The sequence below is a fragment of the Aplidium turbinatum genome, chromosome 2, assembly GCF_918807975.1.
Source record: "Aplidium turbinatum chromosome 2, kaAplTurb1.1, whole genome shotgun sequence".
Classification (NCBI taxonomy): domain Eukaryota; kingdom Metazoa; phylum Chordata; class Ascidiacea; order Aplousobranchia; family Polyclinidae; genus Aplidium; species Aplidium turbinatum.
The window spans coordinates 50,450,535-50,467,825 of NC_137473.1; the positions used below are offsets into that span (position 1 = coordinate 50,450,535).

The following is a 17,291-nucleotide window of genomic DNA, read 5'->3' on the forward strand; positions in this document are numbered from 1 at the left end:
CATATCTGCGAATGAAGCAACGCTACATAAAGACGCGTTATTATCTTACAGTAGCCATCCCACGGTTTATTTCGCTTTAACTGATCACAATAAGAGCTCTAATTGCCTGGGCAATGACTCTTAGAAATAGTTGCTTTATCTGGAAACCGCCTCCAAATTATAAGCTGGGTCTTTGTTACGACTCACTTACAAAACTGAAGAATTGTAAACGGGGAATACCATAGGCTCTCCACTCTCCAGACGTTGAATCAATTTAAAAATGACGAATTTTGCTTCTGGGTGTTGTACAAAAGTGCTAAAAAGATTAGAGAAAGAAAATGCAATTGTTATTTTAATGAGTCAACAAAAAAACAATCAAGTAACAATGGAAGCGAAATCTTTACCAACAGCTACAATTGAAGAAAGTGTCATGAACGAGCCACTTTGAAAGCTAAAAAATCTAACAAAAGCTTTCACTACAACAAATGTTTGTGAATATTTATTGACTTTTACAATCCTTAGAAGATTTGCGAGCAAGCTTAAAGCTATTGTACTGCAATACGTAGCGTATCCCACACACAAAAACTGTTTGCTCATACAGCGGCTATTGTTGGCATACAAAAGCATTTTTTAACCTTCTATTTCAAATGCTTCATTAAAACACAAAAGCTTGCTGTCAAGATGGGATCACAAAGTCGTAGTCTTATACAGGTTCGACTCTCGGGGTGTGACTCTTGAACAACACACTTTCAGGACTGCTCTACATTCAGCGGCACCTAGTGAGTGGAAGGCAACAAGACTTCAACAATCGGAAACTTCTCCGTCAATCTCAATCCCTGCGTCAAGAGCCTCCACAAGTATGCGAAACTATCAGGAATAACCTATCAAGGCTTTGTCAGTCCCAGGATAAAGATTCAAAACCAACCAAACAAGTAGCGGATCCAGAGGGGGGTCTGGTCAGGTACCTTTCCAAAACCGAAATACAGTAGAACTCGGTTAATCCGGATCTTCGCCTAATCCGGATAAAACTGAAAGTACAAATGATTTGTAATCTTTTTCTTGAGAAACAGCTTCGGATTATCCGGATTATTTAATCAGGATCTTCGCCTATTCCGGACAAAAGTTGCGCTTTCTCTATCGCTTTATCCGGATTTGCCCGACAGTTTAGCTATTTTATGCTAAAACGTAACGTGGCTTATTGCGAGAAATTTCTTATCTATTATTCCGTTAATGTGACGCAATAAATTATTACGGATTTCTTCCTTTCATGAACAGTAATCCCTCCTAACGCAAAATTCGTGCGCAAATGCCCAAACTCGTACTGTAACTTGAAAAGATGTCGGTGGAATTTCCGGCCGTATGTCGGTGACGTTTTTCCAATAGAAGACTTTGTTTGACCGTGATTTTTTGTAAGTTTTCCATAGAAACTCGTCTTCCGTAACTGTTTTCAAAAGTTTTGTGACTACAGATTATTCCGACACTCATGTTTGAAGATATAACTTTTGCCAGTGTGTTCTTGCGTTAGACGCAGAGTCTACAAATACATTCGTTTTACATGCATGCTGTATTTCAAAAGAATTTTATCGCTAATGTGGTGATCGCGCGTCTCGGAATTGGCAGATGACCACACTAATGCGTTTAATTTTGGTGATTTTTACCGATACCCTTCTATCTAGGTAACGTCAGGCTTGATAGAACCGTCATCGGTTAATCCGGATCTTCGCCTAATCCGGATGGAATCGCCGGTCAGATCGAATCCGGATTAACCGAGTTCTACTGTAAAATGTACTTTCTTTCCCTTCTGCAAAATTTAATCACATTTCGTTGATCCAATCAGGGGCATATGATGCGCGTATTTACAGAAGTCGTGATAAAGGGTACCGGTAAGAATTTTTGTGCTTTTCAAAAAATGAGCATCATTGCAATGTTACAAAGTAACACATTGCTCACTAAACAAATCAACAATTAAATGAACTTATTCTAGCATTAATGGTAGTATGAGCTAAAATAGGCCTTGTATCCCTCTCTACTAAACAGTAGCCTAAGGCAACAAAAATACTGTGAGACACCGAGAAAGGATTTTCGAAAAATTTCAGAAAAAATTACGGTCGCTTATAATGATAGGCTGTAACACTCATACAATTTTAAGCGACAACAAAGAATATGGGAGTCCTAAACAAGCAAAAAGCGATAAAACAAGTTAAAAATAGTCAGAATTTTCTAAAGGGCAAGCCACATGTCAACCATTTCGCTTTTAATATCTCAATACCTATCCCACGTTGTTTCTTTCATCGGAATTTGTTGTTAAACTTCTGGTGACCCTCACTTTTGCTTGTAGATCCGCCACTGACCGTATGTTGCATGGACTACTGCAAAATTCCCCTACGTCGTTATGTCCTACCTAAAATGCCAATATAAGTGAATCGACATCACAACTGATTTCATACCGTTTTCTGCTAAATTGGTCAGGTAAGAGTTAAATTTTCATTCGAATCCACATTGCTGTATGGTGGACTATCTACAGATATACGAAGAAATGGTAATCTAAAACAGGGCTTCCCAAACTGGGTAACGAACTTATAATATACAAATTTTACACAAAACACTGCATATTAACACTTATGTGGAAGATGCTGTGAAAGTTATTAACTTTAATAAGAGTCGTGCACTCAATAGGCTACCCGTGTTTTGTAAATTTATATAGTGAAATATGGAATAGGAGCTTAAAACCATCTTTGCTGCATTGTAAACGTGGATTTAAAAACTAAAGTCAATCTGTAAAAAGTTATTAGTGTTAAAAAATTAAGTTGTGATTTTTCCAACGGAAAAAAGTTTAGACTTTGTCCGCCGTTTTTGTAAAGACGTTCTTGGAAAGGCTTTTCAAATTATGCTATTTGTCAGGTTTGCTTGAAAAAGGGAAACGAATTTAATTTGTCCTTTCAAGGAGAAAACGTCCATGTTTTTACATTGAAATCTAAAGGTGGAGCGTTCATTAAAAAATTAAACATCTAGAAACAAAAGATTGAAAATGATTTATTTGAAATATTCTCGTTTATTGAAAAGTTTTGGCTAACAATGGCGTGGAATCAAACGATATTAAGATTCTGGTTACCGACACTTGTCAAGACTGTGGAAAGAGTTTAAAAAAGTATTTTCTTCTAGAATTGGACACTATCAATTTAGAATGGATGCAAAACCTATTTGCAAAGCAAAAACAAAGTAGGCTATCGAGCACCTCTCTTTCAAATCTCAAAAAAAATTTGCAGATCTATCTTTTGACTCTAAGTAGTGGCTTGAAATTTGCTGGAAAAAAGTCACACTTTTTGGCTTAGCCCAACGTTAGAGGGGAATATTCACCATTCGGCTATATGGCTTAGCAATAACCGCACTCCTGCCGTTTGTCTCTACGTATAGCCCATATGTACGTGTCAGTGTTTTCAATGTTGATAAAAAGCGTTCCAGCGGAAGTAACATTAAACTGCCTTGAGACCAGCATTGACAAACATTGAGCGACGGCTAGACTTGCTTTGTAGCAGAGAGAAGTCGCACCCATCACACTGAATAAATGTGTTGACTTTTTGGTTTTGTTTCCAGCAGGCTACAAGTAGTAAAGTAGTAGGCTTCGATTACGGATAGCTTGTTTTTAGTTTTCGTTTAAATTAAGCCTTTCAATAAATATCACAAAAGTATATTTCGCATTGTTTGTCCTTTTAACCCTAAAGGGTCGCGGAAAATTTTAGGAGATTAAAAGGGGTCGCGAAAAAAAAAGTTTGGGAAGCTCTGATCTAAACATCGTTTATTGCATTGACTTTATGTACAAAAACATGTAAATGTGCATTTGCAAATTGCATGTTGTCAAAATAAATATAATGAATAAAGCTAAAGTAATCGTAAGCTCCGAATGCAAAAGTTTTTTTTATGAACTAAAAATAGTAAATTATGACTGTTTTTGCATATTTATATGTGACCTTAAATTAAGAGCATCAAATTGCGTTAATCACTCACATCTCGTGTGTAATTATTTGCATGCACTTCGAACAATAGAACAGAGAACAAACTTGCTTTAACACAAAACCTTCTGGTAGGTAGTCTTCTCCCTCTTAAACTGTATACAATAAACGCCTTGTATGAAATATCACAGGTCATGCAGAGGCTAGTTCATTAATTGTGTTCAACAGGGTCTCTATTGCTTCACTGGGCTCCAAGACTTCTATCACAGCATATTGACTTTCTCGTGAAGAGGAAAATACTTCACACTTTATCAGGCCAAGACGGCGCAAAAAAGAAAAGGATGAACCAAAGTTAAGGTCACTTTCTTCAATTTCTCTGCCATTGAAGGAACTCAGCCATATACAAGCAGCTTTCGCTACCTTAGGCTCAGTCACAATTATACCTGAAAGGAAAGTAAACTTAATTGTAGTAGTTGGTTAATAATAATAATGTTATAGTTTTATTTATTGTCTCTCTACTACAGCTAAGGTATTTTAGCGACAGGTCTCATTTCTTTTTTATATCAGGTTGACGATGTCATCACATTATTACCCGACTTATTCTCAGTGCGTTGTAAAAGAAAGAACACAATCGGTACAGGTTTCAGTTTGACCCGACCTGGAATCGATCTCAGATCTACCAGCACCACAGCCAAACCACTGAGCTGGTGTAGTAGTTGGTTACAGGCAATACCAGGGATGGAGGAACCACGTAGGCCTCGTAGGCCTGGGTCCACCTACTTTATTTTCTGGGTGGGCCTGGCCCACCCACTTTTGAAAGCCAAATTTCTTTGAAAAGGTAGCGAAAACGGCAAATCAGAGAGGGAGTTCCAAAAAAAGGTCTTCACTCATTTGATACACAGTAGACCTAGTTTGATTAATCTTTGATAGCTCATTGATGAAAATCAATCTTCAAACGTTTCTGTTGAGCTCACATTGATGGGCAGCACGTCTGGGTGCGGTTGATGTGACTGGTGGAGCAATCTATCAATCATTATAATTTTTCTCTATGCTCTTTATGGTGAGAACTGTGATATCATTACATATGCACGTACTGTATAATGCTGCATATTATTACTCCCAGGTAGTATTATAACTGTGTGTGTATTGTTGCCTTTTTATTTGTGTGTAGGCCTACACATCGCCACATTTTGTACAGCGCTAGAGCAATTCAACAATTTTGTAAATTTTTTTGACCAAATCCGGCCCAAAAATGGAAATTTTGCCTGTTGGCACGAAAGGCAATTATGAAAACGCAATGTGTAAACCAGGGGTCGGCAACCTTTTTGTAACAGTGGGCCAAAGCCAGTGGCGTAGCTAGGGGGGGGCGGACCACCCCGGGCGGCACGTCTGGGGGCGGCACTTTCAGACTACAATTTTTGATTCAGATTATAATCTGATAAAAAAAACGCATTTCATTTTCACATGCTTTTTCTTGAAGGGGAGGCAAAATCTGAATCAGCCCCGGGCGGCACATTCCCTAGCTACGCCACTGGCCTAAGCCAAACTTTTCATGGTCTTGGCGGGCCGTAGCCTAATAATTGGCCTACCAGTTTTATAGATTCAGAGGCATGATTTTAAGGCGTTGACGTAGCCTAATGTCTTCAGAATATCGGCTAGTAATATCCTTGACGGGAATCAGCTGAAAAAATTCCTAAACATTAAAATATTTGTTTACTGCACGCACACATACTGCCAGCTCAGCCGAAGGCTTATCTGTCGTGTCTGTGCTCTCATCTATTGCCATTGCGAAGAACTGTAGATATACAATCACTTTTTGCTAGATGTTACGTTCGCCGATATCGTTACGGTTCTTATCGAAACACTTAGGCCTATATCTAAAAAGTAGTTTTTTTTTCTCTGGACATATGTTTAAATAACATCCATCTTACACCTTTCCCAAATTCTCCATCACTATAGGATTTCTTGTCTTTTGCTACTGATTGCGCTACCTTGTAGCTAGCAAAAGAATTTTATGATTCATTGGTTTTCCTTTCCTTTGAAACAGAGAAATTTACTGTTTGAAAGCTACTTTTGAGTAGACTAACTTTGCCGTTGCTTGTTTGACCCATTAACTTGGAAAAAATAATATGTCTTGTGTCATTATAACGCATTATGTTGAGTTCTTTGTTTATACAAGCAGAAACGCTGCAAATCAAAGACGTGGGCCTACTAAAATGATTAATGAAAAGTACTTGTTCTTCCATTCGATTATACCCTAATAAACTACTGGCCTGGCCACATATTATTATAATTTGTGAGCGGCGGGCCGGATGATTGTACTTGGCGCGTCGTAGGTTGCGACTCCTGGTGTAAACGATTTCAAATATTAGGAATGCAACAATGTTATGGGGCGCCTGGGGGGAAAAGCCCCCCAGAAGTTGGATGGACTTTGACTGCTGCGCCTCTGGGCCCACCTACTTTTAAAATGGTTCCTCCATCTCTGGGCAATACTATTATAAGAAAAAGATTGAAAAGACGTGTACGAATTCTGGTGTATATCTTGCTGCAATTTGATGCTTTTGTGAAAAACTTTGAATAAAATTTACATTTTTTTTTGTTTCGATAAACGCTGCAATGTTTATAGCAGTTAAAGATTGTTGAAATATCGTATGATGCTATGTTCTTGCTTTTCTTTATATCCAAAGTGCCAAATATGGCACTTATAAAGTCATCTTTTGACACATTGAGTGGCTCTATCAACTTTTACTCTAACTTATTTGTTGAAGATTAAAACCAGGGGTGTTAGCACCATTACGTAGTGAAAACCCGTTCTTAGGGTATTTGTTGATGCTGAATCATTAGGAGTATCAGTTAAAACATGGCTTTAAAGCTGTGATTCATTTCCAAGGCTGTTAACCCGCATTTTAGATTGTAGCACAAAAAGTTGTAGCCTACAGTAGTACAGTTTCAACCAACAAAAAGTAGCACAAAAGTTGCCCAGTTTCAACCATTGCATGATCTTTTTGAGAGTAACAATAACGCAATTTTGCTACTGCACAGTTAATAGCAATAGTAATAATAATAATGAAACTATGTATTTTACGTGATTGGTTCAATCTTAGCGCGGTTCCGTAGACAATTAAAGCTTCCTGCCAAAACCTCTCTCTCGTTCTGTTCACAACATCCAGTACAAGCCCAGCATTGTTAGCAGTGCTCTTGTAGTACAGCATCCTTTTCCATGACAATATTGATCGCTTAACACGGGAATTATACACAACTGCTGTTCTGAAAAATCGTTTATGATTCAATTATCGTCGTTGAAACTCAGTAGGCTGCATAAAATTGACAAGTCGTGTAATCAACGTCGAAAAATCCCGACATTCTGTCCCAAGGAAACTCTTCTCCAAAGCTCAAGCATAAAAACGCTTATTGAAATACATCAGTATGGTCCTCATCATTTTGTCAGTAGGCCAAGACAAGAGCCGAAATGCACAATTTTGAGAAACTAAAACACCGTGCTTACAAGTTAAGAATTTTGCACCAATGCAACTAAAAACTCAATTTTAGCAAAGATTGGTTTGTTGAACCGTAAGAAAATGAATTTTTTAAACCCATGAGTTTTTCTAGAAGCATCACGTGAAAGCTTACATTATTCGTTTTCCGAGTGGTAGCCTAAACTACTAGGCTACGTCATCGCAGAGCAGCGTGCTTATTTTTTGGTATCTTGGCAGATAGTAACCCTAACTATAGCTCGTAAAAAGATGCTTAGCAAAACAAGCGCAAACCTGTATGAAATGGCTCCGGAAAAGATGGCAAGAATAAGCAAGATATCAAGTTTATGGTCTGTTACAAATGGTAAGTAGATGTCGAAAAAGCACAAAAATCCAGGAAATGCAATAAGTGTGTTCAAAAGCCAACGATAACGCCAAGGGAGTCTAATCCTGGAAATAAAAGTCGGTTATTCAACGTTCTTAATACGACAAAAATGGTGCTACAAAAAGCTATGAATACTATATTTGACCTCAATAACAACTTTTGATCTTTCGCTGCCCTTCTGATTGTGCCTTCTGTTACGCAACGTATTGCTTCGTTCATTCTATTATACTGTATAGCGCTATCAAGACAAAGGAATTAACTGGATTTCGAATCGAACCAAGAAAGCACAAACTAAGGCATTAAGCCTGTAACGCTTTGGTGAAAGTCATTCACACAAAGAAAGTTTAAGAAAAATAGCTTCTAAGCTCTGGCTGAACTACACTAGAGGGAGAAAGGGATTGCCTACCTGGCTTCCGGTAACAGGGCTTCGAAATGATGAACAGGAATGTCCTTGAATCCTTTTAGAATCATGTTACTTGACTTACGGCTTCTTGATGCTACAATCACACGTTCATGTAGCACTCTAAAACCAGCTCGTTGTCATCATGGTGATTTGCAAAAAGCTAAGCCAGACTTGAATTTAACCCCTTCTCCAGACAAGAACTTTGAAAAATACTATAAAAAATTTCTCTCGATGGTCGTGTACTTGTTATAGTGTAAGATTACTGTCAAGGTGTGACGGATAAAAAATTGTTGCAGTTGTTGAATAAAAAAATATTTACACAAGTATTTTCTTAACCATTAAAAAAATGACGTGTCAAACAGCATTACTAATTAAAGCTTTGTTTTCGGACTGAGAAGGCCACCTCCGCTGAAGGGAAAGCCACCCTCAAAGCACGTTGCTTAAAATAATGAATACCTTGCATGTTGAATCCACCTTGCTTGATCTTAAGATTTCTTAATTTGTAGAACCCTTGGTTTATCCGCTCAGCAATGGAAGGTAGATTTTATGTTTTAACATGAAGTTTCACTTTGATTTTAACGCATTAACTGCTAATCACAAAATTTAAATGCATTATGTGCATACAAATAAAAGCGTCAATTCATAACAGCAGCACAAGCACCAACATTTTACAGTTGCTTTAAAGTAAGTTCACCCATGATGCAAGCCTCCCTTCCATGGCTCCCATATCCATTTTGACTCTTTTATCTCTTTGTCCATCTCCTTGCGACCCCTCACCCAGAACCTCACAATGTCGTAGTTTTCTAAATGAACCTCCAACTGTTCAAAAAAAGTGTACGTAAGTTTATTATTAAAGCGTAAAGTGCAAAAAGAACATAAAAACAAAAGTATGGTAGAAACTTAAATTAAATAGCAATGTATTGGGGACTATTATACAAAATAACCTAAAAACACTCACGAAATATTTTATTGCTTTGCTAATACAGTAATATAGCCAAAGGTTCATACCCAAATTACGACTTTTATTTCATTCAGTAGATAAATTCTAATCAAATTTTATTGTATCAGTCATATGCTGTTGGAAATGAGTATTTGTCAGAAATTTCTGCACCTTTTATGCTTTAAAAAACTCGAATGGACTTTAATGGGCCCAGGACGACGAGGAAAGAAACTGGCCACCCCACTTCAATAGGGCTTTGGGTAACTGTATACGACAGTTTGTTTTTCAAAGTCATACAATAGTCGATAACAGTAACAGTAATAGAATGCGTTTTTTGGTTACAGGTATGAGTTTCAAAATCGAAGTTTTAAGTTAAATTTTACACGTTTCTCCAGACTCAATTTTTGCGTCTGAAGCAAAGCGTTTATTTTGAATTGCTCACTGAACGAACTGAAGTAGATGGATAAACTCAGCATCGCATACATCAGTTGGCATTATTTATAAGTTTTTTCAATCGCAAAGGAAAATATAGTAAAGGTTAAAATGGCAACCAGCATTGGTGCACGCAAACCCCTTATTTAAAATTTTACGAGACTATTAAATTTTAAACTCACAATTAAGCTGTTTTTTAATAGGAGCAGACGAAAAAGTTTCAAAATTTTAGCAAAAACATAATTGAATCTAACATCATGACCCAGTATTCAATTCATCCATGCCGAGCTTGAGGAATAATTTTTGTACCATATTTTCTATATTGTTAAGTATTTTGCCACATTTGTGCCGATATAAAATTGAATTTTTTAAACTTGGCCCAGTGTGGCCATTCATTAAATTGAGCCTTGTATGCTCATTTTTTAAAAATATCATTAAGACATAAAATTATCTGTTTGAATTTTATGCCCAAACTTCAAAGAAATGTAAAAATATCGTTCGTTTTTGTTTTTGCTTACGCGGTAATTTTCTACACAGTTTTGTTTTTTCTCCGCAGCCGATTCTAGCAAGGATTGACAGCGATCAGCAGGTAATAGCCTTAAGAAGGGCCGTAGGCATTTTTCTCTAGAACAGCGTACTGTGCATGGTCATGAGAGAAATTAAGGGCTATAATCGAAAGGGCACCACTCCGCAATCGACGGCATGTCAAGTGTCTTGTCAAAGATACAGCCACATGCTCTTGAGCGATGTCGAACCAGCGTCCTATCGAGTATCGACCAGCGCCCTATCAAGCATCGAACCAGGGTTCTCACCCTCAATACAATGCACCCGCAAATGACGGATACACATAGAGTTTGTTTAAAAAAAGTCAACATTTGTTCCGTCTCAACACGTTGTCTGGTGAGCACATGGCTTGTAAAGTGTTTGGTTTGCACCAACATCATGCGCTCATCGTCATTGAAATATGTTCGCACTGGCAATCTACAACAAACTGCACTGAGATGGTAGTTTGTGGTCGATAAGAAGATTAAATAAAACTAAATAGGCTACAAAACTCTAAACATGCCAAGTTCAAAATCCAAAAGTAGGGTATAGTCTCAGTAGTCTACGCAACCACGTCCTGGTGACCTGGTCCTGCATTACATAACTTACTTACATCAAATGTTCCATACTTTCTGTGATAAGTAATGCGGTTTTCTAATGTTTTTTGAGATATTTCTTGGTACCCGGCCAGTTTTAAAATGAACGCAAACTGATCTAAAAACAAGCGTTCGTTAAGATATTGCTTTTCGAAATGTTCTGTAGTGTCTTCGTGGCTGGCATCGTATTTACGGTTGGGCCTATCCGGATCAATTGATCGAAACTTGTAGAGCATGTTCTTAGCATCCTTTTGGGTTTTCAAAACGACGTAATTCTCCAAAAGTCGAGCAGTTTTAATGAACTTCCGGGCTTGTTCCGTGACAATTGGATCTGAAAGAAAATTAAAGAAATGTTGTAAATTCACAGTCCTCAGCCCACTAAAACGGTTCGCGATTGTTTAAGAGAGTAAAAAATTTGAAACAAAATCAAGGCAGAATTTTTATGGTATAAAATAACTTAAAACACTTAAATATCTTATTTTCTGAACTTTATAATAAGCATTATAATAAGAACTGAAGCATTATAATAAGCGTTTCTTCGAAGAACATGTTACCCATTTTTAATTATTTTAGTAGGGTAAACACAACGACAGAAGCTCAATCTGTGCAATTCTCAGAACAAATACAAGTGGTAAAGCAGCTGCAGATATGAGTTTGGTGTGAATAAAAAGAAGTAAAATCGCAACAAGACACGTCCAGACCAAACGTGGTTTGTAAATTTAGCTTGTAGATGACGTTTCTTGGTGTCGTAGATTAGCTGCTGTATTTTATCCACTATTAGGTTAAAATTTCTTTTGCGCCAGCTGTGAATCTCAATTTATTGATATAATTGTACAATTAGTGGCGTACGCAGGAGTCATTGGACCATGCCATCTTGGACTCTTATTTTTAGTTTATATCAGGCAATTTACTTTAAAACTTAACAATGACTAGTTTTGTATCTAGCAGCAGTGCCGGTCTTTGGGGTGTGCAAACCGTGCGATCGCACAGGGCCCGCAAATTAGGGGGCCGCAATTTACTCAGAAAATGCAGTAACTTTTGTCATTTCCAATTGAAAAAATTCGATTCACAAGCAAGTACCGGAATCCTTGAAGTCAGTTGCGGCTTTAGGAATTAGCAACAAGAAAACATGGAGACTCAGCTTTATTTCCGAAAAATGCCAATAAAAACATGATCTTATCCTTTTGCTATGCCACCGGACAGCACCATTTTACAGTTAATATTCATACCCAAATTTTTGGAACATGCGCTCGGAATGCACCAAATTCAAACTAATTTTCTGGGGGAAGCCCCCCAGACCCCACTCCGCTGGGTGTTGCCTTCGGTAACGCCTAGAACATCACACAACTAAGGTGAAAGAGCTATGTCCATTGAGTCCTGTCTTTGTCATGAGTTACCAAGGGGGGTGGGGGGGGGGACTTATATACCAGTCCCAGGTATACAAGTTCTCTAATTTTCGCAAACCATCATTTTTTCCCGATTAGTTTTCTTTTTTCAATTTCTCTTTCGCCTGAGTCGTGTGATGTTCTAGGTTTTTCCGTTGCCTTCAACGAACACGCCGCCAGGCTTCGCTCGCCGGCCGTCAAAGCCCCTCCTCTTTCAAAATACTTAGCTACACTGCTGAATTGGATCATTGTTATTGGGGCCCGCAAAGCACATTCCGCACAGGGCCGGAAATACCCTAAGACCGGCACTGCTAGCAGCAAACAAAAAGCGCAACATCGTACATAATAAAAGCTAAAATCATTTTGCATTTTACTCTATTCGTATTTATAGATGCGAAGCTTGCTGTAATTATTGAATCTCATTAGAGCTGCCAAATTTGCAACGCTATTGAGTATTTTGTCAATGAGTTGGCTATATAAAATCGGAATTTTCAAGTTTGACCCAGTGTGGGCACTTTTCAGATTGGGACTAGTCACTAGCATGGCCATCTTTTGGCCAACATATGCCCGGTATTGTATAGCCTATTCATAACAAAATTACAAGCCTGCTGAATGTCGATACAAGCGCTGCTGGCCTTGGCCTACTGGTGATATCGCAAGCTATATAAAACAAGTAGGCTACTAACAGGTTCACATTATGCAGCAAGTAGCATTTTTGCAACGTCTTTAAACACTAGTTTCGCTACCTACTCTATTTTTAACCGATACTTTTAAATACTCATTGTCAAGGTTGCCATTTTCTATTGGACTAGTTTTTGGGATTAGGGTTATAATTAGGAGTACGGTAAGGTTAAAATTATGGTCTAGCAACCCTTTAAAATGTCTGTAAATCTCTGAAAATGCTTGATAATTTTTAAGAGTTGCCAGATCGGCCAGATAAGGGTTGCAAGCTACTTTTGCTTTCTAGCTGCGGAAAATTTTTAACAGTTGTGGAGTGTTGTATCGTTAAATCTTTTATTTCATGTTAATTCAAATTTACTCCAATAGAATAAATACTAATTTTTATATCCGGCAATTTTAATATAATGTTACAAATATCTGGCAACACTGACAATGAGTGTTTGGTATTTAGAGGTAGGCTACTCTTTTTAACTGCAGTGCATCATTAGGGAACGTTCAAATATTACGTAACGCCTTCGAGGGGGAGGGGAGGGGGTTCAAGCAAAACGTTACGTAACGCTTTCGAGTACGGAATGGTAGTTTTTTGTGCTGAATTCGTACTGAAAAAGCGTTACATGGGGGAGGGGGGGATTGAAAAAAGCGTTACGTTGGCGTTACATGGGGGAGGGGGGGGGTCAAAAATTCGGAAAAAAAGCGTTACGTAATATTTGAACGTTCCCTTAGGCTACTGTTGCATTCCGACAAAGAATAAATAATGAAATAAATAGAGATGAAATTTAGAAGTAAGCTGCACCTACAGGCCCAAAGGTCTAGAAATTTCGTCATCGATTGATTGCCAATGACGGGTTTTACCTAGCAAATGATGGGTTTACCTGGGTCAGCAATATTGTCTTCTTGAGCAGTGACATAGCTTTGACATAATTCTTGAATTAGTTTCGAGCTACTCGAAGAAACTATATCAGGCTTAGCAGAAAATCGTCTCTTGCAGGAAGATAGCTGCAATCCCTGCCGGTGCAAGAACGTCCGAAACATTTCCGAGAACTCAAGAGTCAATGTTGTAAGGTAGGTAGCCTACTTTAAAATATAGGCATCTGCTCATCTATGCCATTGTCAGCTGGGATAGTAGCCTATACTTCTCCAACATTCACAAAATACCGCAAATCAAAACTACCGTGCAGTAAACTAAACTAATTTTTAAAAAGATTTTAATTGAAGAAAATTTGATTATGACGACACACATTGTTTGTAGCTTTGTCTCCTTTTACGTACAATTTCAGGCCTCGAAATATCCGGCGGTCATGGCGGACATGACCTCCGGAATGACCTCGAATGTCTGCCGAAGCCGACTCATTGGTTGGTCATAAATGACCGCCGCAAAATTCTTGACAAAAATAGAGTTAATGCAGCAAAAATATATTTTAAATTTGAATTGTTACAATTGTTTGTTAAACGCGCACAAATACGGTAGGCACTTTAACATATTCCACTGGTCGACGCAATCATGCGTGACATAGTCTACGATTTATCTTGGTAGTAGGGTTGCCAGAGGTTAATATAAAAAAGAGCCCAAGCTTATGCAAAAAGTAGCCCAATTTTTTTGGGGGTTCTAAAATGGAGCCCAAGCAAAGAGATAGGCTATTATACAAATTTCTTCCAGAACGCTTGATCATCAGTCCCAAAATATAACTGTTTTTCCAGTTCTTCACATCTTTCAGACATATTGGCAATCATGCATTCACTCAACTGTTTGTTAAAATAGCTACAAACAAGTACCGGTACCTAAACACAAAAAATGGCTTAATTGCTTTTCGTTGATGAGCTAACGCATCAAGAGTGTTCCTCTCAAGACCATCAACAGTTTTGATAACACACCAAGGTCGATCACCGTAGAAACTATCTTTTTGTCTTTTTTTTTTTTACTCATATAAATTGTTAAAAAATATTCACTAGCCTTTCTCCTCTTTCTACATTTGTAAAAACTCTATCAAGGTGTTGAGACCATGCCATAACTCAGTGCTTCCCAAATGGTGGGTCGGGAAGCTATTTCAGGTGGGTCGCAAAGCATTTCTAAATGTTACTGAATGTTAAAATTTTCTAAAAAATACCGACATTACTATGGATCTCACCAGACGCAGTTTGGTCCTACTTCGCCATCACAATAATTGTGCACCCTGTTTTCTATTAGATCGTGAAATTATTGCATTATCATTACGTAACAATTATGCAACAATGTATCGGTAACAAATACGTAACAATTAGATGTGTTGTGTTGCATTAACTATTTCAGTACGTAGGCTACGCCAGTAGTGATGTTCGCATTTCAGTACGTAGGCTACGCCAGTAGTAAAGATGCCATAATAAAGATGTCATTATTTCATTGTGGGTCGCACAATAAAACTTGCATTAAAAGTGGGTCGCGCAATAAAACTTGCATCAAAAGTGGGTCGCGAACTGAAAAAGATTGGGAAGCACTGTCATAACTGATTGTCCTGCTTTGGCATCATGCACGTTACAGGGTTGCCAGACTGAAATTTGTAAAAAAGGCCAAACTCACCAAGAAAAAAGGCCAAGTTAAGACCAAATAAGTAGAAAAAAGGCCAAAAATAAGCCAAACTCAAACAAGATAAAATAAGCATTGTAATCACGGTTGCCAAACTATGAAAAGGTCTTAATGCAAAATAATACAAAAAAAAGGCCAAAACAAGGAAAATATTAGATAAAAAAGGCCAAATGGATAGGCTATTTACCTGTCTACATATACTGTATTCAACATATTTACTTATATTTTATTGGATTATTGAAGAATTTCTTCTAAACAGAGTTGGTTTATTCATTTTCTGATGAAATATACAAATTCTCATTGTTGCAGGCTCGTAGCCAGCCGGGGGCCAGGGGGGACTCAACCCCCTGAAAAAATTTTGCTCCCTCTGGCAAAATCCCAACGTTTTCGAGCAACAGCTACAATTATAATGATTTCGCCCATCTTTTCCGTTTTTCTTTTTTCAGCCCCCCCTAAAAAAAAGTTGGCCCCCTTGCTCTGCGGTCTGGCTACGGCCCTGCACTGTTGTGCAATTCAACATATTTGGGGTGCACTTGAAGTCTTTGCAACACATTTTGTGGTCCAACAGGTGAGAACGAATTCTTATGATAACTTCCAATAGTTGAATTTGTGCTCTGTTTCTAAGCTTTGTTTTTACAGCAGTAGGCCTAACTGGTGAAAATATGACCATGATAATGATACTTCACCACATCACCAATGTGATCAATTAAGCAAATAGATGCATGGCACGTTATGGTTAAACTTAGATCAATTTCTGCTATTTTTTCTGAATCAGTGACTTCATGGACAAATTTAGTTCAATATCTTGGACTGGATCGTCATGCTATTGTCTGATTGTTTATCTATTTTTTTTAACGTAATATGCCAAATTGGATATTTTTTGTCACTTTAATATGGTTTAACGTGTAAAACATACGGTAACCCAAATTTATCATATTACTGGGACATACCACTACTACATCCCAGCTGGCGATGACTGTCATTTTTGCATTAGTTCAACGTTAGCCAACGTTGGATCGGTGTGGAAGTGGCGAGTTTAGCTGACAGGGGTCAAAAATTATCGCTTTATCAACGCAACTTTTATCAAAGCACGCTTGATATCTTTAAGACATAACTTTCCTGGGTATAATTGAATTTCCGCAAGATGATGATGTTGTTTTTTGCTAGTTTGTTTTATTTGTTTTTTGTCATTGTTTCATGTCGTCAAGTTATAGCCTATCTATTTTGTGAGTCGTGCAAGGCCTGGTGCGTTGCGCTTGAAATGGCTTTGCCCGTGGTAGGATTTCTTTGTGGGGTTTTCTTTGCCTGCCTTGCTCTTTGCTATGAGCTAAACGCATCAAGACGTGTTCCCCTTACGACCATCAGCACTCTTGATAACGCACCATGGCCGATCTTCATAGCAACTGTCCATACAAATCTTCAATATATCAGCTAAAGTTATGTAGGCTAATAAAGTTATAGCCTATATATGTTTATTTGTTTTGTAACATTTTTTATTTTTTTATTTCCCCTTTATATCTTAAATTTTTCTGAAGGTGTTGCGACCGTGCCAAATTTTTTTCAACTCAATAACTTACTTCGATCACAAGCACGTTTTAACGTTCGCGTTTTGTCGCTTCTACCTTTTTCTTGGCCTTTGCTATGTTGATGTGTATTGTTTTGATATGATGGTCAGAAATAAAAAAAACAACTGAACTGAACTGTAGTGAGAGAACTTTAAGAGGAGTTTGGTATTTTATTTAGGTGTTTCTTGGTTTTTTTCATCTGTAGAAATGTTGCTTAGCTTTGGCAATATATTCACCTTGCACATTACACAGTACTCGGCTGACAAGCCGACGGTTGTGTTAGACTACCGATCGATTGAAACGTGAACACGTTACGTTTGTGTAGGCTATAGGCTAGGCTACCTACTTTTGAGCGTTGACATTATAATTCCAAAATAATATAAGGCAAAATTCATTACA

The 17,291-nt window shown here is 37.8% G+C and overlaps 1 protein-coding gene across 1 annotated transcript; it reads right to left on the bottom strand.

The window, feature by feature from the left end:
• Positions 1–318: 318 nt before the first annotated feature.
• Positions 319–14,107, bottom strand: LOC145764755 (transmembrane protein 143-like). The gene is made up of 8 exons (XM_082576419.1): positions 13,640–14,107; positions 10,719–11,032; positions 8,885–9,009; positions 8,194–8,310; positions 7,697–7,852; positions 7,015–7,196; positions 1,769–4,372; positions 319–970 (listed from the first exon to the last, which is right to left on the bottom strand). Exons 1-7 carry the CDS (start codon positions 13,797–13,799, stop codon positions 4,122–4,124), a joined length of 1,305 nt encoding a protein of 434 aa, XP_082432545.1. The 5' UTR covers positions 13,800–14,107; the 3' UTR covers positions 319–970; positions 1,769–4,121.
• Between the last annotated feature and the right edge of the window lie 3,184 nt (positions 14,108–17,291).